General features: G+C 45.4%; 1 protein-coding gene across 1 annotated transcript in view; it reads left to right on the forward strand.

Moving 5' to 3' along the window:
* The window catches only part of LOC138286353 (uncharacterized), a 1,286,679-nt gene that overhangs the window by 783,017 nt on the left and 475,697 nt on the right, over positions 1-27,965 (forward strand). Inside the window, exons 76-79 of the mRNA XM_069226509.1 lie at positions 803-1,020; positions 2,260-2,400; positions 7,442-7,660; positions 26,630-26,750. Coding sequence (XP_069082610.1) covers positions 803-1,020; positions 2,260-2,400; positions 7,442-7,660; positions 26,630-26,750 — 699 coding nt within the window. The remainder of the gene's footprint in view (positions 1-802; positions 1,021-2,259; positions 2,401-7,441; positions 7,661-26,629; positions 26,751-27,965) is intronic.

The raw sequence follows: 27,965 nt of genomic DNA on the forward strand, positions 1-27,965 counted from the left end.
TGCAGAAAGGTGTCTCAGACACCTTCTGCGACTCGCTATGGGGTCGCAAAGACCCACCTCATGAATATTTATGAGGTGGGTCGCAGTTTGCGACCCCATAGCGAGTATAGGCACTCACGGGGATGGTGGCCTGCTGGAGACAGCAGACCTCCATGTCTGTGACTGCTTTTTTAATAAAGCAGTTTTTTTTTTCTTTTTGCAGCCCGTTTTCCTTAAAGGAAAACGAGTTGCAAAAAGAAAAACTTCCGAAACCATTTGGTTTCGTTTTTTTTCAGAGTAGGCAGTGGTCCATAGAATTTTTTTTTCGGCATTCACAAAGGGGAAGGGGTCCCATGGGGACCCCTTCCCTTTTGCGAATGAGTTACCACCCACTTCAAGTGGGTGGTAACTGCGAGTTGGTTTGCGACCGCATTCGCGGTCACAAAGCAACTCAGCATGGCGATGCGGTCGCAAATAGGAAGGGAACACCCCTTCCTATTTGCGAGTCGCATCCCCAATTTGGAGATGTGCATTGCGTTAGGCTGTTTGCATGGCGCAAACTGCGTTTTTCGCAGTTTGCGACATGCAAACAGCTACCTACATCTGGCCCTTAATGTCTGGGTGTTTTTGGCATGGTATTGCTTTGCCTAGGTTCGTCTTTTTGTATATTTTCTTATTTTGTTTTGTATGTTGTATTGCTTTATGTGCTTTTAGATTAGTGCAATGCTTGAAGAATAATAGAAATATTTATAATGGAAAATGATTTGCATTTTTGGGTATGTGGATGGATTTTGTGTAATTTCACTATTCTCTGTTTTTACAGGCCCATCTGATATTTTGTCCTTCAATGGCCACCGCCTGCTTTGCTCTGACCAGTTTAAGCTTTATCTGGTAGCCTCGGAGGACGAACCCCAGCTGAGTGCTGAGATTAGCTCGGGAACAACCATCATCAATTTTTGCCCATGTGAAGAAAGCCTTGGAAAGGCGCTGCTGCACAGAGCCTTTGCTTGCATACACCCTGAACTGCACATTGAACTCCAGGTCAGTGCTGTGCTATTCGCATCTATGTGGGCAAGTTAAAATCGGCCCTGACCACTACCACGAGATATGTGAAATTTAAAAAAATATAATGATATGCAAAAAACGGACTTCCAATGTATATTAACTTTAAGATAGTGAGTTATATAGATTGTGTTTTCCTGCACAAGAGATACACAACGTATGTTTCAGTACCCCATGTGGAAGGGACCTTTTTATTTGAAATTGTCTAAAATAGCTGCTCCCTTCAGCTCCCGGACACCATTTTCTGCTGGTTAAGTACAGATGTCAGTGAAGCACTTCAGTTTCTTTTGATTGAATTGTTCTTGAATGTGGATCCAGACTTGTCATCGCAGGGCGGTAGTTTTGCATCTTCCAGTACTGTGGTATTGGAAAGAAATTATGGGCTTGATTTAGAGTTTGGCGGATGGGGTTACTCCTTCACCAAAGTGACGTATATCCTGTCCACCGTATTGCGATCCTGTTATATCCTATGAGAATCATAATACGGCCGATGGGATATCCATCGAGTCTGTGACAGAGTAAACCATCCACCAACCTCTAAATCAGGCTCTATGTCCCCAGTGCTTAATTTGTGCTTGTTGTTTCCGGTGCGGAGCACCAGCACTTATTTCTGAGGGCCGGTGCTTAGTTTTCTGTCTCAAGCATTTACTGCGAGCAAAGGAAACGTGGGAAAGACGGAGGAAGAGAAAAATGAAAAAGCGCCAGAAAGGGAAAAAGCAGGAAGCTGCTGGAGTGAGCTGAAGGGGCAGGGAATGGCGTTAAATGGATTAAAGAGGCCCGAGGTGGCTTCAGGATTATGCTGCCTCAGTATTATGTGCTCGCACTTTTAATTGCAGCAGCCGCATGTTTAAGAAGAGAGCTTTGAGCACCGGCACCTTTTTATTTACAAATTAAGCACTGTATGTTCCTCTAAAACAGTATTGGTCCACGGCCTGCTGAGACCTTACAGATCGTTGGAAAACCAGTGTCTGTTCAGTAATTCCCGGTTAGACTCACTATATTTAAATTCATCATATATGAAAGCATTTACGTCAGATAGAGGTAGCCAGGAGTAGAGGTTTGCCCTTTCTACACCTGGTCTCATGAGTCAAAAACTGCTTGATGCCTCTTCCAGTGCACATCTCATTTCCTGAATCGCAGCCCAAAGGGCTAAAATTGAATCACCCTTGATTTCGTAAAATGTTTAAATAGATGTCTTATGTCCTCTTCTTTTCACAGAAAGTGACAAAAGCAATCCTGCAGCAACAGCACTCCCTCCAGCAGCTGGAGAAGATGGTCAGAGATTGTTTTATTTCCTCTGATACGAACGATGTGGACAATACAGACAGAATGACTGCTGTCTTCAATCACAAGCAGGAAGTAAGTTGGGAACCCTTTTAAAAAAATCCATAATACAATGTATAACGTGAGCTGACATTTCTGCCAGCCATTCAATTGGAATACTGTGCACTGGGTCTCCTGTCAAGTTGTTATATCCACTAAACACAAACTTTATTTAAGGTCTGACTGTTTGAAAAAATGTTTAAGGTTTTAAGACCCTCCTTACGAGTTTGTCAGAATAGGGTGGGGTAAATACCATTACAACAGTGTCAGGTATTTACCTGTGCTATATAGCGCCTATTCCTAGTTTTTCAAAGGAAAATGGTGCATACAATGTGGAACCGGTATTTAACTCACCGAATTTCACATGGTTTACCTTTTTCCCGGGCCATTTTCCCAGATGAAGGTCAGCAGGTTTGACCTTGTGGAGTTTATCAGTTGAAAACATTTAGGCCCTCATTCCGACTTCAGTGGAACGTGAACTGCCACGCCGGCGGCAGTCTTTTGACCGCCACCAGGGTGGCGGTGCAGACCACCAAATAAAGAGTGTGGCGGTTTGGCCTGTGCCAAACCCCCATATTCCCATTGCTACCTCCAGGGCGGCTGGACCCACCGGGCCGGGGACGACCATCTCTGACCCGGCGGGTCACCCAGTACCGCCAGCGGTATTCTGAGTCCCCTTTCTGTAAGGGTTTCCGTGGCAGGAGCACCGCTGTGAAATCTCTGACGGAAAGGCTACCAGCAACAGGAATTTGTATTCCTGTTGCCGGTCCCCCCCCTAACTCCCAGTAGTGACCCTCCCACCCCCTATTCCACCCTGTAGAGACCCCCCGATCCCCATACTGCATCCCGCCCCCCAAATACACACACACTCACAACACCCTTACAGACACGCATCACCAACATTACACTCAGACACGCACACACAAACACTCCCTTCCCACCCCCCATGCATTACACACACTCACACACACCCCACCCCCCCTCCCCTTGCTGAGGACACTTACCTTGTCCGACGAGGTGCTCCTCCCTGAGTGGACGAGACCCGGCTCTCCCACCACCGGCCCCGCACCAACATCACAACAGCGCCAGGCCTTATTACAGGTTGTAATACGGCTGACGGAGTCCTTTTGGCAGGGCGGGGCCGGCGGCTGGCCCGCCTCTACACCGCCGACCACCAGCACGAGTACTGGAGGATTTACGCCCAAATTGAGACGGACGTCCTTCAGTAGTCTGAATATGGCGGTTGGAGCACCGCCAGCACTGGCGGTCCTCTGCCGGTCGCGACCTTGGTGGTCTCACCAGAAGACCGCTGAAGTCGGAATGAGGGCCTTAGTGTCCTAATTCCTATCCCTGTGCAAATAAGTATTCACACAGGGATCGTAACTTAACCCTTAACTTGTAAAGAGGGTTTTAATGTTAGTCCTTTCATCAGAAGAGATAATGTAAATACTAAACGTTTGATCGTAATATAAGCTGCGCAGATATAAAGGTTACCTACATTTTATTTTTTAGTGATATAACTGTACCTATTATTTTGTATTAATGTTTTATGATCGGGGGCTGTGTTACAGAAAATGTCCTAATGGCTCATTGTTCCCCCTTCTGTGCCCTGCGGTACTTGGGTATTATAGAAGGGGCTGCAGATGCTTGTTCGTCTCTGTGATATAGATCGTGCTGCTGTACATCTTGCTTCAGCCTGATCCAGTGGAGGTGTTGGTTCATTTGGAAGGATGTGTGGCCCTATGCAAATGAGGTAACACTTTGCACATGTGGGCACAGAGACAAGCCTCTCTTCAAAGATAGGCCAGTCCAGGTTCTGTGAAAGATGACCCATGGGTCACTAATGGTCTTTTCCTAAAGAAAGGCATGATTTGTCGGAGTTTACACCCGAGTGAGGGCAGCACACATTTAGTTTTTTAGTAATTGGGTGTGCTGTACCAGTCTGCCCCTGGCGCATCTAATTTAAGGTGCGCTGCGTTGCAAACAGAGAGAGGGCACTTTTTATGTCATTCGGAAGCAGATGCTTTAATGGCAACATGAGTTTTTGATAAATGCATCTGCCGTTCTGATTGTAATTTGTGAAATATTTAATATGAAGCGATTTAGTTGTATAATCTGATAGAAGCTGTCTATAAACTAGCCATGACATCATAAATACTGAAGATTTTGTAGAAAGACTCTTATCACATCACAGCTTTCCACTGACATCACACTACTCTCCCCTTGCAAACTTTTTTCATAACTTTGCTCAACAAGATCTTCTCACGCTGTGGTGGGTTTTGTGTTCACTTTCGTCAGGTGAGAGAACATGCACATTTTATATCTAATGGATGTCCAAACCAGAGTGCACAGGCTAGCTTAGGTATGTGTGAAGTCTTTTATCAGCACAAATGAGCTCCCATTTACAGAAATACATGTACATTTTGGTATGCATAGCACAACACTACTCGTGCTTGACAGCTAACCACCATTTGACTGTAATTACATATTTATTAGGTGAAGTTTTTTTATGAATGCAGATTGGCGACATTTGGGGCCTCCCTCTGGGCAATAAGGGCATTCTGAACGCACTCCACTGCATGTACTGTACTCCTTCGACATGGGCAAATGAAAAAGATGTCTGAAATGCTTGAATTAATCTTAGACACTGGGCACAGTCTAGTCCATTATTTATTTGTCAACATTGTCACTCCAGTAGTAACAATCCTGCCCAGACTCCCAGGCCACTGAGAGTTGTTGTGCCTCCTCATTCAGGTGCAATTGGATTTCTAATGGACAGTGAGCATGGGCCCCACATTTGGACATCCCATCACACTTGGGGTGTCTCACTTCCAAAAATGTAAATATTGTTGACTAGGATGCTTGAATATATCTCCATCAATGATACTTGCTTGAGCCTTATGCCATTGTTTTTCCTTGCCCATTAAGCCATCCCAGGAAGAGATTAAGCAAATGCAAATCAAACTTGATCCTGGTTCATTAGGAACTGCCAGGCCCTAACGAATCCAACAAGGATGAAACCAGTCTGGGATTCTGGGTCTGGTTTGCTTGTGTTCCCATCTAGGAGGGGACCTGATATGACTGTTCAACACCGCGATTGCTTGATAAACATTAATTAGAAAATTTACTTTTATTTAGGATCACAGTAAAATGTGCAATAGCTGTGCAAAGTGGCTTAGAAATCAAGTACCCAGTGTGTTACTTGGCATTGTCTTATACCACCTACATGGGATTAAATATGACACAAGACGAACAAGGCCTCCAGAGAAACTGCAGACAGAGCTGCAGTATACAGTTGTCAAACAAACCCATTTGTACATATTTAGGCTTACAGGTGGCAGCAGATCAAGTAAATCAGATCTGTACATGCTTATGGAGGCAACCACTTTCTTTATAGACAGATTCTTCCACTATGGCACCCTAATCCATAACTCTCAGCCATTGGGAAAAGAGAGGAGCATTGTCCCACCTCCGATAGGAAGTGATGTCCCTTTTGACTATCATGCAGTCTATGTCAATTAGTTGTGTCTGCCCTGTATGACCATCCAATTCTGGAAACACTTCCAGTAGCACCAGTTTCGGGTCTCTGTCTACTGGGATACAGGCCACCCTTTCTAAAGTGTCTAGTACTCTGGACCAGTACACGTGAGCGATGGGGCATTCCCACACAACGTGTAGCAGGGAACCTTTCTCCATCCTGCACAATAAACAATCGGGGGTTGTGCCCTTCCCTATCTTGCACAATCTGTCTGGAGCATGGCAAACCCTATGAAAATACTTAATTTACATACATCGTGAAGGTTGTTTGCCACCATGGAAACTCACAAGTATTTACTCAGAAGTTATAGACTGGGGAAAATACCACTTGAAATCAGTCGGAAAAAGACATTCAGCACACATATGGGAAATCTGGGAAATCCGAAAGCATGGCATGGCTCATTGAGGTTAGAAGGGGTCCTGTCGGCCATGCGAGGCCAGTTGAGGAGTGCACACAGACACTTCCTTGTTAGAGTCACATTTTGTAAACCTCTAAACCAAATATCTATCTATCTAGCTATTTATCGTATTAGTTTCACTAAAAGGAACATTGATCTTTCCAATGTTATCAATGCCATTCCTCTGTCAGGAAGTATGTATATTTTATTTATTTATTTATGTATTTATTTATTTTAAATAATAGGCACGGTTATTTTTTTCTTTGAACCAACCCGGTGGCAGAAGTGGCAACTGGGAAAGGGTGAACATTACTCTACAGCCTGCTTCAAAAGTAACATGCTGTTGTGCAAGAGCAAAGAGCTTACATGCGCCAGTTACTTTGAATGGTTGTACTTTTAATACAAATGAAGACTTTAAGCTTATATTTGAAGGCCTGACATGTGTTAGACTCCCACACACGCGATCTACACTTGAGGCAAAGAATAGCCATTTAAATGGAAGAACATGTGATCTCAGGCAGGCGTAGATACCTCCGATTTTGGTGGATCAACCAATCATGCGGTAGATAAATTATTAGCGTTATGGGCAACGCAGATGAGCTCTTGAACAATTGCACTGTGGCAATCTGAACATTATTTCACATTGCAAACCTAGAGTTCAATTATAAGTGGTCTCGTAATAAGGGTCACACCACATACAGTATGATGATACTGGGACATATTACCATGCCTTTATTGGGTGATTCTGAGTTTGCAGCTCTGAAATGGGAAATGCAAATTCTCTGGAGAAAGCAGCAATACTGCACCGTGTTCTGCATGTTTTCCTGAGTTCTTCCCTGTTTTACATGCATAGTTCCACTGGTTTTACAGGTAGCTATGTACCCGGTTATACTGTGACTGTTGTAATTCCATTTAGGCTGAAAGTTTTAGGTTAATCTCAAAAACAGAATGTATAACTAACTTGAAATCAGGCCTTTAATGGTATGTACTTTAATTCTTGAAGCTCAAGTATGAAACCAGTTTCACAAAGATCATCTGCTTGCGAGATAGTGTAAGCTTTCCACAACTACTGGTATCTTTGTTTCCTTTACCAACATATAAGGCCCACGCTCTCTGCTCACTGTTGTTACCTTTGGTTTTAGGTATCTGAAAAACTACAAGAGACCACATCACTGAGGAAGAAGCTTGTCCAACTCAGGAATCAGCTGCTCCCTCTGGCTAGTCGTGGGGCACTTCTCTTCACCACGCTAAAGGCACTCAGACCTCTGGCAGCAGAGTACCAGTTCTCTTTGAGGTTTTTTCTACAACTGTTTGACAAAGCCATTGGAGCCAGAGATGTGGGAGCCGAGTGTGACATACAGGTGAGATAGAAGCATCGCAAGCTCATTCCATTGTAAGCACAGTTTTCACGAATTGCATGTTAAATGGATTCTCCAATTATACTGTACTGTGAGACAATCATACTTCTATGGTAAAATGCTAGAATTCTGAAGTAATCTATGCGGAACTAAAAAATATTTTTTAACTTAGAACTGTTCCAAATTCTTAGGTCCTGATTATAAGGCGAAATAAAATTTAATTGACAGTGCAAACTTTATCGCAGCCACTATTTAGTTGGTGAGATAAATATTGTGTTCCTTACACAAGCAGGCAAAACTTTTCTTCATGGATCGCAAATGAAGGAGCCACTTGTTTCAGGCCCTTAAAGTAGAATAGCAAAAGGTGCACTTACTGTTTAACGTGTTCATTCATTTATTCCTATTTAGCACTCAAGATGTGTCTTCACGCTGCACAAAAGCAGAAAATACTAGTATCCAGCAATATGGGTGTACCATATGGTGAAGCAGAGAACATATACACAATGATTGTATGTTGACTTGAGTCTCCTTTTCCGAATAAATTAGTGGGATTAACGGGGAAAATTTACTGATGGAAGTTCAAATCACTGCAGGAATCTTTGGGGCCATAATGTGACAAGAACTGAGAACTTGTTGCATTGGGAGATTTCTGTGAATGCAGTTGAAAAGAAAGTGTTGAGTAATTTAGATGAGGGCAGGGTCACTGCACACATGTAGTACATATGTCACCTACTGGCGGGCGCCAGTAGATAGTTACAGCTAGGACTTAGTTTCCATAGGAAAAGCGTTAGGTTTGCTAATAACTTTGGCGCAGTTTGATGAATCTTCACAAATTTTTTTAAACTATTTTGCCACTCACTTTAGCTGCTGTTCGGAAAGTTTTAGGTTGAGTCATCAAGTGGTGGGCGAAAAATAGGGGGGCTCCAAAACAGTTTTCCCCATGAAATTTCCCATAAGCATTTGAGACACGAGTACAGCCCAAACTGTTGACCTGAATTATACCACATTTGGCAGAAAGCTAGATCTTGGTCCAGAAAGAGTGCTTTTTGTAATTCGGTGTAAATCTGTTCTGTAGTTCAGGAGCTATTAAAGAAAAAATATTTATGTATATCTAGAGATGCAGATGGTCTGCAGAACTGGCGGGTCTCATGATGAGATCTCATCGGCTGCCACCACTTCAAGCAGGCTGACTATAACTCGTGCCCTAAGGTAACTATAAATTGTGCCCTCGCCATGCACTGTTAATTACCCCACATATTACATCACTAATAACATCTTCTATGACATCATTGATAATATCACTGCAGCATTTCCTGTAAAATTATTGATGAGAAAACTGTGCATGTCGTGGACATGAGTTATAGTTTCCTTACGGCACGAGTTTTAGTTACTTGAGATAACTTTAAGTATAACTGCTGAATTTGAATGGTTTTGTGTGTATAAAATCTCATCATACAATGAAGGCACTGTGAGACTTAACTGGTCCAGTGTACAGCCTCCCAACTATCAAATACAATGCACGGTTCGGAAATAGGGGATCCCAATTGAACCCCACTACTTAACACAGATCAACTGGGCACGTCTGTAATTAGAAGCAAGAGCCCTTACACACCCAAATGGGTGTCATGCGTCCTCATCGGGCCTCCTTCTCGTCTAGCGCTGCAATGCCCAATGGGCCACGTAAGGGGGCTCTTTGCCAGAGATCTTTTGATAAGTGCCGTTGTTGGATGTAGGAATAAACTTAGTCCTACAAGTAGAGCGACTGAAGGAACAAAAGTGGGTGTTATAATTGACTATAGGCCCTAAAACAAGTGTGTTTTATTTATCCCTTTCAGGCAATTTGAATAAATATGGGGAGGGCATTGCGATCCTGTGGGAGCCATTGTGGTCCCTGTGTACTCCCAAGGGAGTCTTACTGGAACCAGTGCAGCCCCTATCTCCTGTGGGACTCTGGCAGGATTGGTAAACCAAGTTTTTTACATTTTTAAAAATTGAACAATGTGGGGTGGAAGGGGTTCTGACGGTGGGTGGTTGCCCGCTAATGAGGGCTTGACCATCCACTAGGGGTGTGGTTGTGCGCAGGGTCGGGTTACACGTCAGGCTGTGTACCCCACCCCCACTGCTGTGCACTGCCATAGAAATTCACTGAAAAAAAACAAACATTATAGTATAGTTATATGTAGGTAAGGTAGTACCATTTAAATTACATTAAAATTAGGAAAGTTAATTTACGGGAAAAAACACCAGTGTCATATTGGAGACATATGTATGTCTTCTAATATTAAAACACTAAAGCCATCAGTTATACATTAGCAATAACTATAACTTGTATGATTCACTGCTTCTAACTACACATATTACATCAGTGATGACGTCTGAAATCTATGACAATGCAAATTATAATTTTGTCTGTTACATATAACTGGTAAATTGTTCTGGTTTTGAAATGGTAGTGTTCTTTTATTACTTTAACCTTTGATTTTTCAGGGAATTTCTATGTTTTTTTAACACAAGTCAAAATCTTACTACCTTACTTAAATATAACTCCACAACACCACTTTAACTTTAGTTTTTTTTGTGAATATATATATATATATATATATATATATATATATATATATATATATATATATATATATATATATACATGTATTGTTAGAAATAGGGTCTTTGGTTGGCAGTCAGGTTACCCCCTGTCCAAGCAAGGACCCTCACTCTAGTCATGGTAAGTCTCACACAATACAAATTATCCTGTGCCCACCCTCTGGTAGCTTGGCATTGAGCAGTCAGTCTTAACTTAGAAGGCAATGTGTAAAGTATTTGTGCAATAAATCATGCAATAACACAGTAGAACACAACAAAAATACACCACACAGTGTTTAGAAAAAAATATAATATTTATCTGGATAAATGCAGGTCAAAAAGATTAAGATACTATAAGTATATGTTGAAAATATCACTGTAGAAATGATATAAAGTGTCTAGTCTCTTAAAAGCAGCGAATGTCTCTTGCAAGCACAAAGTACCTGGTTTGCGTTCAAAATCTCAGCAAGGAACCTGCAGAGGAGGAGATGTGTGGAAAACAGGGAGGTGTGCGTTGATTTTCTTGGGCTGCACATGGCGTTGCGTCGTTTATTTTTCACGCAGGGAAGGCTTTGCGTCGATTTCTGGTGCTCGGTCTTGGATCCTCTTCGGATTGTGGGGTTTTTGGACGCCCCGGGGACGATGCATTGAAATCCGGCACTGACAGGACGAAGTCACAGGGGCTGCGTCGATCCGGTGGGCGTTGCGTGGAAATTTCTACAGCACGGCAGGCGGTGCTGTGCATCAAACTTCCGCCCGCTACGCTGGCGCTGCGTCGATATTCTTGTTGCAAAGTCGAACTGCGTCGTTCTAGTTTGGCGTGCGGTGAATTTTTCACCGCAATGCAGGCTGTGCGTCATTTCTGGCAGGCTCTGCGGCAATTTTCGCTGAACAGGGAGTTCTTCTTGCAGGAATTAAGCCTTTTTGGTCCTGAGACTTCAGGGAACAGGAGGCAAGCTCTATCCAAGCCCTTGGAGAACACTTCTCAGCACAGCCGGAGAGCAGCAGGGCAGCAGGGCGACAGCAAGTCAGCAGTCCTTCACAGAAAGCAGTCAGGTGAGTCCTTTGGGCAGCCAATTAGGTCTTCTTGGCAGGTTGCAGGTTCTGGTTCAGGTTCTCTTCTCCAGGAAGTGTCTGAGTTGGTAGGGGCAGAGGTCCTGTTTAAATACCCAATATGCCTTTGAAGTGGGGGAGAGTTCAAAGAGTGGCTTAGAAGTGCACAAGGTCCCCTTTCAGTTCAATCCTGTCTGCCAGGGTCCCAGTAGGGGGTGTGGCAGTCCTTTGTGTGAGGGCAGGCTACTGTCCTTTGACATGTAAGTATCAGGCCCTCCACCCTCCCAGCCCAAGAAGACCCATTCAAAATGCAGATGTATGCAAATGAGGCTGAGCATCCTGTGTTTGGGGTTTGTCTGAGTGAATGCACAAAGGAGCTGTCAACTGAACCTAGCCAGACATGGCTTGTAAGGCACAGAAGGACTTAAGTGCAGAGAAATGCTCACTTTCTAAAAGTGGCATTCCTAAAATAGTAATATTAAGTCCAACTTCACCAGTCAGCAGGATTTTGTATTACCATTCTGGCCATTCTTAATATGACCTTCTTACTCCTTTCAGATCAGCAGCTACCACTCAAACAGTATATGAGGGTATCCCTAATGTTAGCATATGAAAGGAGCAGGTCTCACAGCAGTGCAAAAACTTATTTAGGAGTTCTACCCTACCAGGACATGTTAACTACACAGGTACATGCCCTGCCTTTTGTCTACACAGCACCCTGCCCTATGGGTTACCCAGGGCATACCTTAGGGGTGTCTTACATGTAGAAAAGGGGGAGGTTTAGGCTTGGCAAGTAGTTTTAAATGCCAAGTTGAATTGGCAGTAAAACTGCACACACAAGCCTTGCAACGGCAGACCTGAGACATGGTTAAGTGGCTGCTTAAGTGGGTGGCACAACCAGTGCTGCAGGCCCGCCAGCAGCATTTAATCTACAGGCCATAGGCACATATAGTGCATTGTACTAGGGACTTATAAGTAAATTAAATAATCCAATTGGGTATGATCCAATGTCATCATGTTTAAAGGAAGCAAGCATATGCACTTTAGCACTGGTTAGCAGTAGGAAAGTGCGGAGAGTCCTAAAACCAGCAAAAACAGTATCCAAAAATTGGAGGGAGGCAGGCAAAAAGTTAGGGGTGACCATCCTAAGGCTGTGAGGTCTAATGTGTGTGTGTGTGTGTATATGTATATATATATATATATATATATATATATATATATATATATACACAGTCATTTAAACATTTTAAACCAACTGTGAAGTAAACATTACTAAGGTCTGTGGAAGAGGTAGTGGTCTTCAGAGTGGCTCAATCACTTCAGTGCTGGTCTTCACAACACTTTCTTCTGCAGTTTCTGAATTAGACACTTACTCTCTTTTTCTCCTAATATCTTTCTGGAATCTTCCATCTGCATATCTCACACCCGTGTCTTTTCTCTTCAGCACCCTCTTTTTACTTTCTCCAGCACATACATCTTTGCATCTCTTTCATTTTACCACCACACACAACTTACTGACTCATATCACAACTTACTGACTTACTGACTGCATATCCTGTAATTTTTACCCTGTTAGTATTTCAACATCTGCGTACCTCCTTCACACACAGCCACATTGAATCACAATTCCAATTGGCACACCTGATCGTTTCTCTGTGCTGTCTGCAGAGAGGCCAAGGATTGGATGAGCATGTATCCCGAACTCCTTCATGACCCACTGATGGGCACTGTTGAGAATTTGCACTGACTTCCGCCTGAACACCACAGCTGCAAATTGTTGGCCATTGTGAATACACACCTACAACCTGAACTTACACAGAATCATAGGGGTGACTGTTTTCACAGTATACAGTATACATGAGCAATATGTTGCATGAAAATAACTACAGAAACACAACATCCTAGAAAAAGCAAATTTTCTTATGCAATGCAAGAGTCAGTAAAAAGTAAACAGGACCAACATTGCTGTTCCTAGGCTGAGAGGGCAGTTTCTGGTGTGGAGCACAAGGGGCAGGACAGTTACGCCTCACACCGCCCACTACTTGTGATGTAATCAATACAGTACACCAGGCAATTTATGTAATCTGTGTATACAATTAGTTAAGATCCTGTAATATTTTCCAGGATGTATAAAACACCCTCCCTTTATTCTATTTCACTTTATTCCATTCTCCCATTCTGCCTTTTCAATTAGATCATCTGCCATACAATGTGACCTAGAAGTGATCTGGAAGACAGATCATCCCCCACATTCAGGAGGTGATAATGAGGTCATAAAAAGTTATCAGTATGAATGATGAAATGTCTCCTCATCAGTAACCACCACAGCATCAAGAATTTGTCTTCTACAGTGGTGCCTAAACATCAGCAAAACGTTGTCAAATTGTCATGTATTATCACTCAAAATCAGCTTGCAGTACTTGTAAATACAGTAATTATCTCCCAACAATATAAGCTATTAATTTCAGTAAATTAATTCCTAGTTACAACTTAAGAAAATACATTAGTTGCCCCCAGCGTACTAACTCTTTGTATTTAGTACATAGACTAATTGGTTCCCAGGTATCATTTAGCATTCCTAAGTTTTTACTATAGCCTTAGAACCCGCCGTAGCGGGCTCTACTGGCCATTAAATGCCCGATCCCGTGTTAAAGGCCCGAGCCGGAGGCGATGGCCTTTAACAAGGGAGAGGGCCTTTAATGGCCAGTAGAGCCCGCTACGGCAGGTTCTAAGGCTATTAAAACATTCTGCCACTCAGGGCAGAATGTTCTATTAAATAAAACAAATTCCTCACGAAGCCAGAGGGGATTAAAATCCCCTCGGGCTCCGTGAGGCTTTGTTCACAGCTCTTGCTGTGAACAAAGAGAACATTGGAATGTTGGCGCTCCGGGCTTTTACCGGCCAGTAAAAGCCCGGAGCACTCCATTGTTTTCAATGGAGCTGCCAACATTCCAATGTTCTAATATAGCCTTAGAACCCACCGTAGCGGGCTCTACCGGCTATTAAAGGCCCGCTCCCTCGTTAAATGCCCGAGGCGAGGGCATGTAACAAGGGAAAGGGCCTTTAATAGCCAGTAGAGCCCGCTACGGCGGGTTCTAAGGCTATTAGAACATTCTGCCACTCAGGGCAGAATGTTCTATTAAATAAAACAAATTGTTCACGGAGCCCGAGGGGATTAAAATCCCCTCGGGCTCCGTGAGGCTTTGTTCACAGCTCTTGCTGTGAACAAAGCGAACATTGGAATGTTGGCGCTGCGGGCTTTTACCGGCCAGTAAAAGCCCTCAGCACTCCATTGTTTTCAATGGAGCTGCCAACGTTCCAATGTTCTAATAAATATTAGAAACGTCCTCATATATCGTCTGATCCTTTTTAGAAAATGTGTTGTTCTTCCTCTGATCCCTGAATGCTTAAATAGCAGGAGCATCTCCAATCCAGGCATGGCTGTATCCTCATACTCCATGTCGAGGTATTGGTGAGCTATGCCTCAAATGGGTTGCCTCCCTGCCCTCTCAGAAACTGAGACAGAGCTAGGGGCAGGATCAAACAGTGACGTGTTATGTCACTTGCTTTGGAAAAGGCTCATTCAACTGATTAACATCACTGCCTGCCCAGGACTTCAAGCATGGACCATGCCTGAATGACAGTAGTGACATGCAAGCACACTCCATGCACGCTGTGTATGCCCATCCTTATGAGGTTAGTGCTGCAGATGGCTGGGTTCAATTTGGCTCTTAGGATCTACTGCTGTGACACTGACAGTTGGTTCTGAAAGGTTGTGCTGGTAATAAGAGTGCTGCCATTCCCAATGAACCACCCACCACTACATTCGTCAAGTTATTATTCCATGTTACATGCTGCCACACCACTGGTGTACACTCTATGGACCGCTTCATTATGCACAGGACATCATATCAATACATTTACCAATTTGTTGGCAATATAAATAGCAGAGCCTGATTACACTTTGTGTGGGCATGCACAACAGCTAAATATACAGGTTACAGAAGTCTTATTAACAGTATGCCCTTTTTCTGGACATTGAAATGCTCATGAATCATGTTGCTTTGGAAATGTTTCTTCTGCAAGGGGCATTAAGGATCATCTATGTCGTGACTTTGCCCTCATGAGCAATGTAGTGACTCTCTGAAAAAGCAATCCCGTGTGCTCACTTGTAGAAAATTGGCTGTTTAAATGAACATATTTTGTGCTTTCCACCACTGTCCTTAAGATCCCCCAGTCTTCTATTTCCTTACCTCTGATAAATTGGTTGGTGAGCTTTGACAGCTCCATAAAACATGCTTAAAGAGGCCTAATTAAGCCTCTCCGCTTCAGTATAAGATGAACAAGTAAAAAGATTAAGAGAAAGAGATGGCATTGTCCTAGACGGGACACCATAAACATGATTGGAGACAATTATGAATGAAGAGGCTCCCTAACAATGAAAAAATGGCGGCAGCAGTCTATTGCCTCTGCTGTATGCAGGGTAATAACAAATGCATTGTTTTTGTGGCTATACTGTGAAGTGTGGGATTGCTGTTAAAAACAGATGAAGCACAAACGGGGCCGGCTTTTCTGGTATTTCTGATAACAACTTCAAGTTGAATGGGATAAAGGAAAGTGGTGAAAGGCTAAGGGGCACTTTAGGGCAGTTGTGCACCCAGCTACCCCAGAAGTAGAAGTATCAGAGAGAGCAAACCTTAATAGAGTGTAATAGCAGTAACTCACCAATATTTCTTTAGGCTGTAGTGTCAGATGAGCACAACAGTGGAAACTTGACATGCAGGAAAACAAAGAGGGTTGTAACTACTTTTTTGACAATTTTTGGACAAGAGTTTAGCTGTACTCATTCAAAGTACTGAAGTTCTTGGGGAAGGTAGAATCTGCTGCACATGTTTAAGAAGAAGAGTGGACCTCTTATGCCCACGGGGCCTGGTGTTGGCAGCTTTCAGGGACTAGCGAGGTACACACAGGGTATTGACATATGGTGTCCTCTTCATTCAGCTCTGTTATTGGACTTGGCAGGCTATTGTATTTATTATTTTCTGCAATGGTCAAGTAATCTGTGGAACTGACAACCCTAGGAAAACACCCCTTAGCAATCACCAACGGTAGTTTCTTGAGGTACAGATTAGCCGGCCATCTCACAAAGCCCTTCAAGGGATGGGAAAGATTACAATCTCCCTCTACTCTTGAGTTAGAACTTTGTTTCTTAAAACATGGCACCCATGACAACAGAAAACAGGATCACAGATGGCTTAGACAACACTGGGCTGCCTTGTAGCCGGTGCAGTGCAGTTGATCTTAGGGCCTGTAGTGGTGGTGAGGCTCATTGTCTTTACTTGTCCTTGACTGGTCATTTCTAATTGAGTTCTCATAGCATTTTAACATAGGCATTAGTGTGGTCTTCATTAGTGTACATTTTAGTAAAGGTATTACTGCATCAGTCAATGGTTCTGGTATAGTAAGTGGAGTTGCTATTGGAGAGGACCATCTTCTACCTGGCATTCTCTTGGATATCTGCCTTTCTCTGCTGAGTCATTTTTTGCTGCCCCTAGAACTCTGTGCACTGTGCCCTTACCAACCAGAGGTAAAGTGTTTGTGTGCTCCCCTCTAAACATAGGTTAATTGGCATACACCTAATTGCCACATTTAATTTACGTATAAGTCCCATTTATATGGTACTCCATGTACCTAGGGCCTGTACATTAAATGCTACAATTGGGCTGCAGCACTCATTGTGCCATCCACTACAGTTGCATTATAAGACCTGTCTCCAGGCCTGCCACTGCAGCTTGTGTGTAAAGATTTTTAAACTGCTATTTTGAACTGGCAAAATAAACCTCTTGTCAGGCCTAAATCTTCCCTTTTAATATCTATACATCATCTCTAAGGTAAGCACTAGGTGCCCATAGGGCAGGGGGCATGGTATTTAAAAAGTAGGTCATGTACCTGTAATGTTTTGTGTGTCCTGGCACTGAAAAATCTCCAAAGCTGTTTTTCTCTGTCACAAGGCTAGCCCTTCCATAGGAAAACACTACATTAGAACAATTGATAATAGCTCTTCTTTTGTGTTATGTGTATAGCTCCCAGACAGGAAACAAAAGGCTTGGGTGAGGAGAGGTGTTTTTTCCTTGAGTAGGATGGCTTGGGGGGGGGGGTGGTAGTCCCTTCTTAAGCTCCAAAGCCTAGGCGCTGGAAGTAGGACTGCTGGAGGTGCTGCGGCACCCGCAAGATGGAATTCAGAAGGTGAATGAGTAATAAAGATGCCTATAAATTTTGTTTCTATCTTGCCACATTTGCTGTGCATTCAAAGATAGAGGCCAAATGTCAGGCTCTGTCTTCTGACAAATTGCTGCTTATCATATTCTTTTACCATGGGGATTGGTGTTTACTTTTCTTTCTCTGACTTCAAAGTGAAAGGATTTTGATAAGTGAACTATCTGAAAATCTTTCTGGGATACTGTGAGTGAAAAGAATGGCTGTAGAATGAGAAATTTCCTAGCTAGCGTGAAGGAAAGTTTCAATTCTATTAAGGACACAGAGGCGAGGATTATGCATAATCTTTCTTTACTTTTATTGACAGCAGGTTCAAAGTTCAACAAGAAAAAACTACAAAGCCTGTGAGACCCACTCCCATGGCAACCACTGTCCAATCACACTGCCAATGTATAAATATCCTCGCGCGGTGACGTTCTTCCTCATCTTCACTGCGAACTGACTTGGATCGTCGCTAGGTAGTCGCAGGATTCACTCCTAAGAACAAATGTAAATAATAGGTAAGCAATCGAATCCGCGAAAATTCAATTTTCATACAAACGAAATCCTAGTCCTCTGACCAACATAGCAAACAAAGCCAATAGTACCAAGCTTAGGTAAAACACCTGGTATACCGCAAAATAACTTTACATAAAGGAAGACTGAAAATACCACCTCTCAATGGATGAATTCCCTCCGGGTGGGCGCCATGGCCACCGTGGCGGGTGGGATAATCCTCGCCTCCGTGTCCTTAATAGAATTGAAACTTTCCTTCACGCTAGCTAGGAAATTTCTCATTCTATGTCAGGACCGGAGGCGAGGATTATGCATGTTCAAAGCTTACTCACCACCAATGAAGCGGCTTCATGAATAGGCTTAAAATAGAACTTTTTAAAAGTCGACTCGGAGGACCAGTCGGCCGCATTCATAATGTCATCCAATCTACCGCCTACTTGGATTGCTTTAGAAGCCATGGCACCTCGGGTGGAGTGAGCTCCGAACTGCTGGACATTAATGCCCGATTCCGATAGGATCCACCTTACCCACCGGGCGATAGAAGGGGAGGAGACCGCTTTGAAAGGTTTCTTAATGGAAATGAGCAATTGCCTCTCTCCCGGCGGTCGAAGTTCCGCCGTCACCTCTTCGTATCTCCTTAGGCATCTAACCACGCATAGCTTGGGTGTATGATCAAAAGCAGGATAGGTTACTGACCTGGTACTAGACTTTGTACGCCGTGAAATCGTGAAAGTGACTCCCTCCGGCGAAAAAACTCTAGCGGATACATCCAGAGCCCTGACATCGGAGACCCGCTTGCATGAGATGAGGCATAGCAAGATTGCCAGTTTGGCTGATAACTGTTTACGTGACAGATACTGATTATCCGGCCATGCAATCAAGAAACGTATCACCTGATCAACATCCCACACGGAGGCATACCTGGGTTCCGGTGGTTTAGCCATACGAATGCCCTTCAATAGCTTACACACCCACGGATGTTCCCCTACGGGACGATCATCAATCGGAGGATGTCCTGCTGAAATTGCAGAACGAAAAGAATTAACTGAGCAATAAGATTGGCCAGAAGCCGCTAGGCCAGCCAGAAAGTTCAAGATATCGGTAATCTGGGCCCCCAAGGGATCGAAGTGCCTAGCCAGACACCAATGAGCCCAGCCATTCCAGGCTGATCTGTACCTCTTGCAAGTACTATGGGCCCATGCCTGTCTGATGAAATCCTCAGCCTCTCGTGAAAGTCTGTGGTCTGCCCGGCGTTCCCTGAAATCCTCCAGGCCACTAGAGAGAGATGGCCCTTAAGAGCTAGCGGGTGGAATTGCCCCTCTGGATTCGACAGTATGTTCAGACGAACAGGAAGCAGAACAGGAAGATCGCAAGAGAGCTTCAGGAGCGCTGGGAACCAAACTTGAGACAGCCAGAGCGGTGTGATCAGAATGACTGTCGCCCCCTGGCGACGAACCTGAGCCGTTACTCTCGGGATCAGAAGGAAGGGGGGAAACGAGTAGTTCTGATCCCGACCCCAGTCCTGAAGGAAAGCATCGACTGCGCTCGCGCCGGGATCCGGGCGCCAGCTGAAGTAGCGAGGAAGCTGAGTGTTCCACCTGGACGCAAAGAGGTCCACCGTACAAGAACCCCATCGATCCAACAGAGCTAGGAACACCGCTCTGTCCAGCCGCCAATCGCTGGGATCCTCCAGATATCTGGAGTTCCAGTCCGCCAGGACGTTCTGGGACCCCGGAAGATACTCCGCTGTGACCGAGATTTGACGCTGCAGGCAAAAATGCCAGAAATCTTTCGCTAACTCCGCTAGGGCCTTCGAGCGGGTCCCCCCCAGGCGGTTGATATACTGAACCGCCGAGACGTTGTCCATCCTTAGAAGGATGCAGCAAGAAACCTTGTCCCGAGTCAGGGATCTGATCGCAAACGAACCCGCGAGGAGTTCCAGGCAGTTGATGTGGAGATCGAGCTCCTGCTGGGTCCAGCGGCCCCCAAAGGAGATGTCCCCACAACGAGCTCCCCAGCCGAATCGGCTGGCGTCCTGATCAAGTCGGGGGCGGCCCCGAATATTGCCCTGCCGTTCCACGCTTCCATGTGGTCCAGCCACCACTGTATCTCCATCCGCGCCTCCTGGGACAAAGCTATGAGCTCCGAGTACGAAAGGCCCCTCTGCAGATGATGGGCCTTGAGGCGTTGCAGGGCCCTGTAGTGGAGAGGGCCCGGGAAGATGGCCTGGATCGAGGAGGAGAGGAGCCCCACCACCCTGGCCAACTGCCTTAGGGAGATCCTGTCCCGTCTCAGGACCGTGGACAGTTCCTTCTTGATCTTCTTGATCTTCGGGCCCGGGAGACTGAGGGAGGCTGCCTGGCAGTCGATGAGAAACCCCAGAAAGGTCATCGACTGCGAAGGAAGCAGTTCCGACTTCTGTGAGTTGATCACGAACCCCAGATCCTGCAGAAGTTGAATAGTTATGTTCACATTGGATACGAGCCGCGATCGCGACTGATCCATGAGGAGGATGTCGTCGAGATAAATAATCAAGCGAATCCCCCGAGCCCGCAGGTATTCCACTACTGGCTTGAGTAGCTTCGTGAAACACCACGGGCCGACGACAGGCCGAACGGCAGGGAAGAAAACTCGAATGCCTGTCCTCTCCAGATGAACTGCAGGAACCGGCGATGAGGAGGGAAGATGGGGACCGTAAGGTAGGCATCCTTGAGGTCCAACCGCACCATCCAATCCCCAAGCAGTAAGAGATCTCTGAGCATATGAATGCCCTCCATTTTGAAGTGGCGGTACACCACCCACTCGTTGAAAGACTTGAGATTGATAACGGGACGAAACCCTTTGTCCTTCTTTTCTACAAGGAACAGATTGCTCACGAAACCCCTGGGGTGGATCGTCGACGGGTGGATAGCTTCTTTCTAAAGAAGCTCTTGAACCTCCGCGTCTATCAATGTCGCTTCCGTGTCTGAGAAAACCAAGGGCCGTGGAAGAAAGTCCTGAACCGGAGTCTCCAAAAATTCTATGTGGAACCCTGTGACCGTCTGCAGCACCCAAGCATCTGACGTTAAGGAGGTCCACTTGTGGGCGAAGAAGCGTAGTCTCCCTCCTAGAATGCGAGGGGAAAAAAGGGTAACACTCACCGTTAACTCCTCCGGGGGCGTTAGCTCCACCCCGGGCGGACCTCTTGGACTTCCCTCTACCCCGGTTGGGGAAGAAGGTACCCTGACGGCCATCCCTCCATCCGTTGTTTCGCGGTGGGTAGGGTGAGGGACCTTGTTGGAAAGCAAGGCCGGAAGAGCGACTCCTGCCTCGTCCGGCCCCTCCAAAAACCTTTCCAGGAAAGATTTTCTTAATCGAGCTCTGCGCCTTATCAAGCGCCAAGAAGGTTGCTACGAACTTGCTCAGCTCCTTCAAGAAAGGATCCCCAAACAAGTTCCCTTGGGCCACCGCCCCTGCCTCTGAATCGGAGAGTTCTCCTAACTTAGGGTCTATTTTAATAAGTAAGGATCTCCTCCTCTCTGCAGAGAGGGCGCAATTTGCGTTCCCCAACAAGCAGACCGCCCTTTGGGCCCATCCCGCCACAATATCTGTGGGTAAGGGAGAATTGGACCGCTTAGCCCGTTCGGCAAGTTGGATGATCTGCGTGAGGGGACCTAGGACATCCAGTAACTTATCCTGGCATCCCCTCCAGGAACGATCAATACCCTTCTTCGGGTCCTTGACATACTTCCCGAAGAAAGTACACATCTTGGGATCCAGATCAGGGGTAGCCGCCACTCGATCTGGTAAATTCGGGCGTGGGCATTCCGCCCATAACCTAGCCCGAACTTCCTTCTCTAGGGGTTGGCGAATTTTGCTGGCCACATAATCCGCCACCCTCTTATCCGGATGCCACTCCGAAGAGCGGGGGTGATATAAGTCCTCTGGTTGGAACATTTCCGCCTCCGAGTCCTCAGTCTCAGGCGGGTCTGATATATTAGAAGACGGGCGCCACGGACGCCCCGCTTCCTGATCCTCCTCAGAGGAATCCCCATCCGTGTCCCTCACGACCCGCTTAGGGGACCCCTGGGTCGGGTCCGATCTTGTGTGAAACACTTCACCGGTCTCTCCGGGCTCAGACCCCTCCCGGAAGGGTGGCTGCTGTAACGTGCGCGCACTCTTACGGAAGGATTCAGCCAGACGACCGAATCCTTCCAGGTGCCCTGCGACACGCTTGCAGCATTTCTTGGGGACTGCCTCTCCCTGTAGGTCAGTCTCCGTCAGCCCCATCCCTGTTCCCTTAAACACGTGGTCCGATAATCTGGCCACGCTGTCTTGTAAGGGCCCCAAGGCCCTATTGATAGCCTGCATCAGCAGGAGGTCCATCTCAGGAGCCAAGGCCCTCTGGGATGAGCCCTCCCCCGGGGACAGGGTGAGGAAAGCGTCACGCTCGTGTGTGAGGGACATAGTAGGGAAGTTTGCAGGAAAAAACGCCCCTTTTTCACTTTGTAGGGCAGCCCCCCCGCACTCCTGCCGTCGCAGAAAGTTCTGACCTTCACGAGCGGAACGCCCGTTGAAAAAATGAGGCCCACAGCCGAAATCACCGACACCCGGTGTCCGCGGGGGTTGGAAGGGTTTAAAGTGAGCAGGGACTCACTTCAAACCCCAACGCGTTTATCCGAAGCGTCCGAGCGCAAACGCGACTCGAAACGCTGAGGAGAAACGCTCGGGAGCACTGGAGCGCCCGAAAGAGCGCCCTCTGGAGGACCCGACAGAGATTAATTTATCGATCGCGCTCGGGCTAAAAAGCCTACCGTGCGTTGATGTTGCCAAGCAACAAGTACACAAACCCGCGCGCGCGCGATCGATCGATCAAACACAATGAGAAGTCAACACTAAATCGTTAACAAAGACCGCTTTCTTAACTCTACAACTCAGAGACAGAGAAGGGCCACTTATCTGACAGAGAGCAGTGAAGAAAGAGGAAGAACGTCACCGCGCGAGGATATTTATACATTCAGTCGGATGGCAGTGTGATTGGACAGTGGTTGCCATGGGAGTGGGTCTCATGGGCTTTGTAGTTTTTTCTTGTTAAACTTTGAACCTGCTGTCAATAAAAGTGAAGAAAGATTATGCATAATCCTCGCCTCCGGTCCTGACATAGAATGTCAGTGTTTTTAAAACACAACAACTTTTTGAATATCTGTAAATGAACTGTATTCTAGTGGGTGGTAGAAACAAATATTTTAACGGGTTCTAAACGTGGTTTGGAGTGACCACAGGGGAGGTTTTGCCCATTATCATAACCCCACTTCTGGGTGAGCAAAAGGAGCTCTGACCAGGGAAGAACGGTTCTGCCGTGTTGGATTTAGGTAGAGAAGGGCACAGGAAGTACTGCAAAAGTAGATGGGGGTCACTCCTGGGAACTTTCACCTCATTGGTTAGGCAGTGGCCAGGACTTTCCCCCACACTAGGCATAAATGTGACATCCCCAGTAGACTCCTCATATCACTTCTGGACCTGTGGATTCTATTTCAGTCTACTGCCTTTCCATGGATGGAGGCCTTCGCTTACTTCCACCTTTTTCAGGCTGATTATTGGGGCCCAGGAATAAACTAATTACCTTAACCAGATATATCATCTTGATGTTGGTGACTGCTAATTAAGATAAACCTAAGTTATTTGAGTTATATTACACAGAACAGGTGATTGTAACACTAAACAATGTATGATCTCTTTGTGTTATTTAATTACCCATATTACACAGTCTTGTTACTAGTGGGTGCAAACCTGAACACCTTCTTGCCAGCAGTTGTAGCAAGGCTATAATAAAGTAGCTCTCAAGAATCTCCCCACTCGGTGAGAAAAGTAATACTTGCCCAAAGTCATATTTCTTTTATTCACTTTATGCATTTTCTCTGGTTGCGCATATTTTCATGTCAGTGATTCAGCCATAATCATCATGGTTTTCTTCTTTCAGAACTTTCTGAAGGCTTTTCAGTGTCCTTACAACAGATTTCAACACTATAGTAAACTTTTTCAATTCAGAGTCTTAGGATCCACTACTTACAACTACATCCTAGACACGACAATCTGTCATCCACCAGGTTTCTAATTCGACAAATCTGCTGCCAAGCTGCTTGGCTCCAGATGAACAATAGGTGTTGACTTTGTTATGGTAAGCTCCACCTTTGTTATTACTGATCAGTGTGACTGGGATTTAGCTGTGATTTGTGGTTGTCCCAGGGTAGCTGAGCTGAACAAGGTGATAATGTGATAAAGAATCACCATTAAGTTAAACACACATAACACTATGGGGGTCATTCTGACCCTGGCGGTCATGGACCGCCAGGGCCAACGACCGCGGGAGCACCGCCAACAGGCTGGCGGTGCTCCCATGGGCATTCTGACCGCGGCGGTACTGCCGCGGTCAGATATGGGAAACCGGCGGTGTCCCGCCGGTTTCCCTCTGCCCAAGGGAATCCTCCATGGCGGCGCTGCAAGCAGCGCTGCCATGGGGATTCCGACCCCCTTACCGCCAGCCTGGTTCTGGCGGTTTTGACTGCCAGAACCTGGCTGGCGGTAACGGATGTCGTGGGGCCCCTGGGGGCCCCTGCAGTGCCCATGCCAATGGCATGGGCACTGCAGGGGCCCCCTAACAGGGCCCCACCAAGATTTTCAGTGTCTGCCAAGCAGACACTGAAAATCGCGACGGGTGCAACTGCACCCGTCGCACCCCTTCCACTCCGCCGGCTCCATTCGGAGCCGGCATCCTCATGGAAGGGGGTTTCCCGCTGGGCTGGCGGGCGGCCTTCTGGCGGTCGCCCGCCAGCCCAGCGGGAAACTCAGAATAACCGCGGCGGTCTTTTGACCGCGCAGCGGTATTCTGGCGATTCCCGCTTGGCGGGCGGCGGGCTCAGAATGACCCCCTATATTTCTTAGTGTCATTCAGCTAGTTCCGCTACAAGGATTTTCATACACAACATTACATTTTGCTGTTTGAGTATAGGTTTCCCCAAACAACATGGCCTTTTTGAGGCCATTTCTTTTAGTCTGCCACCCTGTTGTGACAATTTATGGTGATGCCGCAAGGCATTGTTGTGAAATGGCCTTAATGTAGCATTGTCCCTAGATCCAAGATATGGTGTGCTTCCTGCCCTCCGTCCTTCCTAGAGCCTTTGTAATAATTATTAATAGTCTTGTTACATTGCCCTACCTATTGGGTTCAGAAAGGATGAAAATGTCAATTGATGCAGTTACAAATCCTCACTACTTTGGTGGAAAGGTACAGTGGTAGCACATGTGTTTGACATTTGTAAAAGTATCATTATTATTACAGATGCCTAAAGCTGAACATGTTTACAGTTTGATATCATGTAAAACATCATTTCTAGTAGGATAATTCGAATAAAACATTGCTAAATTGTTTGTAGGAACTCAGTAAAACATTCAGTACTGATATGCTTACATTTTTGTAGTTCTAGCTGAGAGACAGCTGGCACCATCTTGCCAGCCTTATGTTTTCTTAAACAATAGTTATCAAAGCACATATACGGGGGGTTTTCAGTCAGCCTAATCCGGCCTAAGTAAAAGAGAGGATGTTTGTCTGAGGCGTCCATTACTACAGATATGCATAACAGGTATCATCATAGATTCACATACATTTGATCTGATCAAAATTTATTTCAGAAAACCTCTATATGACGAGGGCATAGAAATATTGCACATAACACTTTCTAGAATGGATACCATTTGAACAAGGATATATTTTTTTATTGGCTATCGTTTTCACTCCTTCCAAAGTGCCTGCTAATTGTCCACTGTCAAAGTAGCTAGGGTTATTGTTTCCTATTTGAGTGACTTTTATTTAGTCGTTCATCTCATAAATTAAATGATCTTGACCAACGTTGTTGGCACTGGAAGGGGTAGGACTGAAAGACTGACATTCTTTTTTATACAGTTGGTGCATTTTTATACAGTAGGATTTACTCAGTGCTTAATTTGTAAATAAAAACGTGCCAGTGCCCGAAGCCCTCCTCTTAAACACGCGGCTGCTACAATTAAATGTGGTAACACGGAATACTGAGGTGGCATAAACCTGAAACCATCTCGGGCCTCTTCAATCCATGTAAAGCCACTCCCTGCACCTTCAGCTCACTCTTGCAGCTTTCTCCCTTTGTGACGCTTTTTCGTTTTTCTCTTCCTCCGTCTTTCCCATATGTGTCTTTTGCTCGCAGCAAATGCTTGTGGCAGAAGAATAACCCCCGGCCCTCAAAAATAAGTACCGGTGCTCAGCACCTGAAACAGCAAGCACAAATTAAGCACTGGATTTACTGAATGCTCATATCTATAGGATAGGATAACCTAGTTGCCAATCCTAATGACAGGAGATGAGACACCGACTATTTACAAGGTTTCAATAATTCACCCACCTGTGGAATCTTCACCAACTAATAGCACTATGATTCTCTAAATATTTGGCAATGCTGCTCTCATTTATTGTCCTGTCTGTCAATGTTTCTGCTGCAAACCTTAGTAGATATTACGGTGGACCCATCTCATGTGGTGCCATTTCTCTGCTTTCAGATTGAAGACATAAAAGGGGACTCTGTACGCCCTCCTCCTTCTTCTTCTCTTCCAAGTGAGCCGGATGCAGGAGCCCAGGAGACCTTTGGAAACCAGGGACAGGATGAAAGTGGAATGAAAGGTAAGCAGATGGAATCAGATAATTGTGAGCAGATGCTGAAGTATTGGATTGGCTCCATAGCATGTGACTAAAGGAGATTAGTAAACAAGCATATGCTTCTAAATCATATCAGTAGAAAAATTGCCACGTAGTTACTTTCCTTAATGAGCCAGTTTCCACCACAACTTTTCGTTCGTGCATGCATCGTTGGTTGTGAATCACTGCATCTCGCTACCCGAGTTCTGGATGAATTTCAGGTGATCGTCATTTCAGTTTCAAGGAGCCGATCATTTAGGCGCAACTTCAGTTCAGTCTGGACTGTGAGGAATTGGTCGTCGGGGATCGTGCTGTGAGTGGGGGAACACTTAACGCAATCATGCTTTTTCTACAAAAAAACACAAACACCACTTTGCTCTTTGAGCTATGTATTCACCGTGGAACTACTTTAGGGCAAGGAGGGAAACGCATACGATGATCACCATGAAATGAACGACAGAAACTTGCAACAGTAACCAGTAGAAAGCAACCCCTGCATCATACATCCAAAACAACTCAGGTGTGCAACATACGTTGCACCAAACAGGTCGTTCCAGCAAGCTAGATCACATGAGTGTGCAGGAGAGCAGATCATTGAGAACATTTCACATACGTAAACACAGCTGAAAGATGCCACACAGATGGCATCGCCAAGCCTAGAATATCTCTGAAGGATGGGCAAAGGGAGTAGTCCTGACCTAAGATTTGCATAAACAATTGACGAAAGCCATGTAGCAGACTTCTTTCACATGAAAATCTCTACCCCATAACTCCAAACTAAACCAGAACCGGACCTGAATAATTGCCAAAACATACTAGGCCACTGAAAATCCAGCCTACTGTGTAAACCCTGGCAATGCATGGTGAGGCACCCAGAGTCCGCCGACAAGGCTATAATAAGGCAATTCTAATGGCCGTCTAAGTCCTATATAATTGCCAATAATATATAATCTGTTCCCCCACAGTGTCACCAGCCAGGGAGGGAGTTGCCTTTGCATCGTCTTGCTTGATAGATTAGCTGGTAATCTACTTGCCTTATTAGCTTTCTCTTTCTGTGGTTGAGGTGAGGACTGTGCTGCTGTAAATTAATATCTGGATGGGTCTCTCTCCATACAAAGATGTTATGCATCCGAATTCCGCACCATGAATCCACCTTTAATCTATAAATGCTTGCTCAATTTAATTCTGACGTTGCCTAAG

The sequence above is a fragment of the Pleurodeles waltl genome, chromosome 3_2 (assembly GCF_031143425.1).
Source record: "Pleurodeles waltl isolate 20211129_DDA chromosome 3_2, aPleWal1.hap1.20221129, whole genome shotgun sequence".
Classification (NCBI taxonomy): domain Eukaryota; kingdom Metazoa; phylum Chordata; class Amphibia; order Caudata; family Salamandridae; genus Pleurodeles; species Pleurodeles waltl.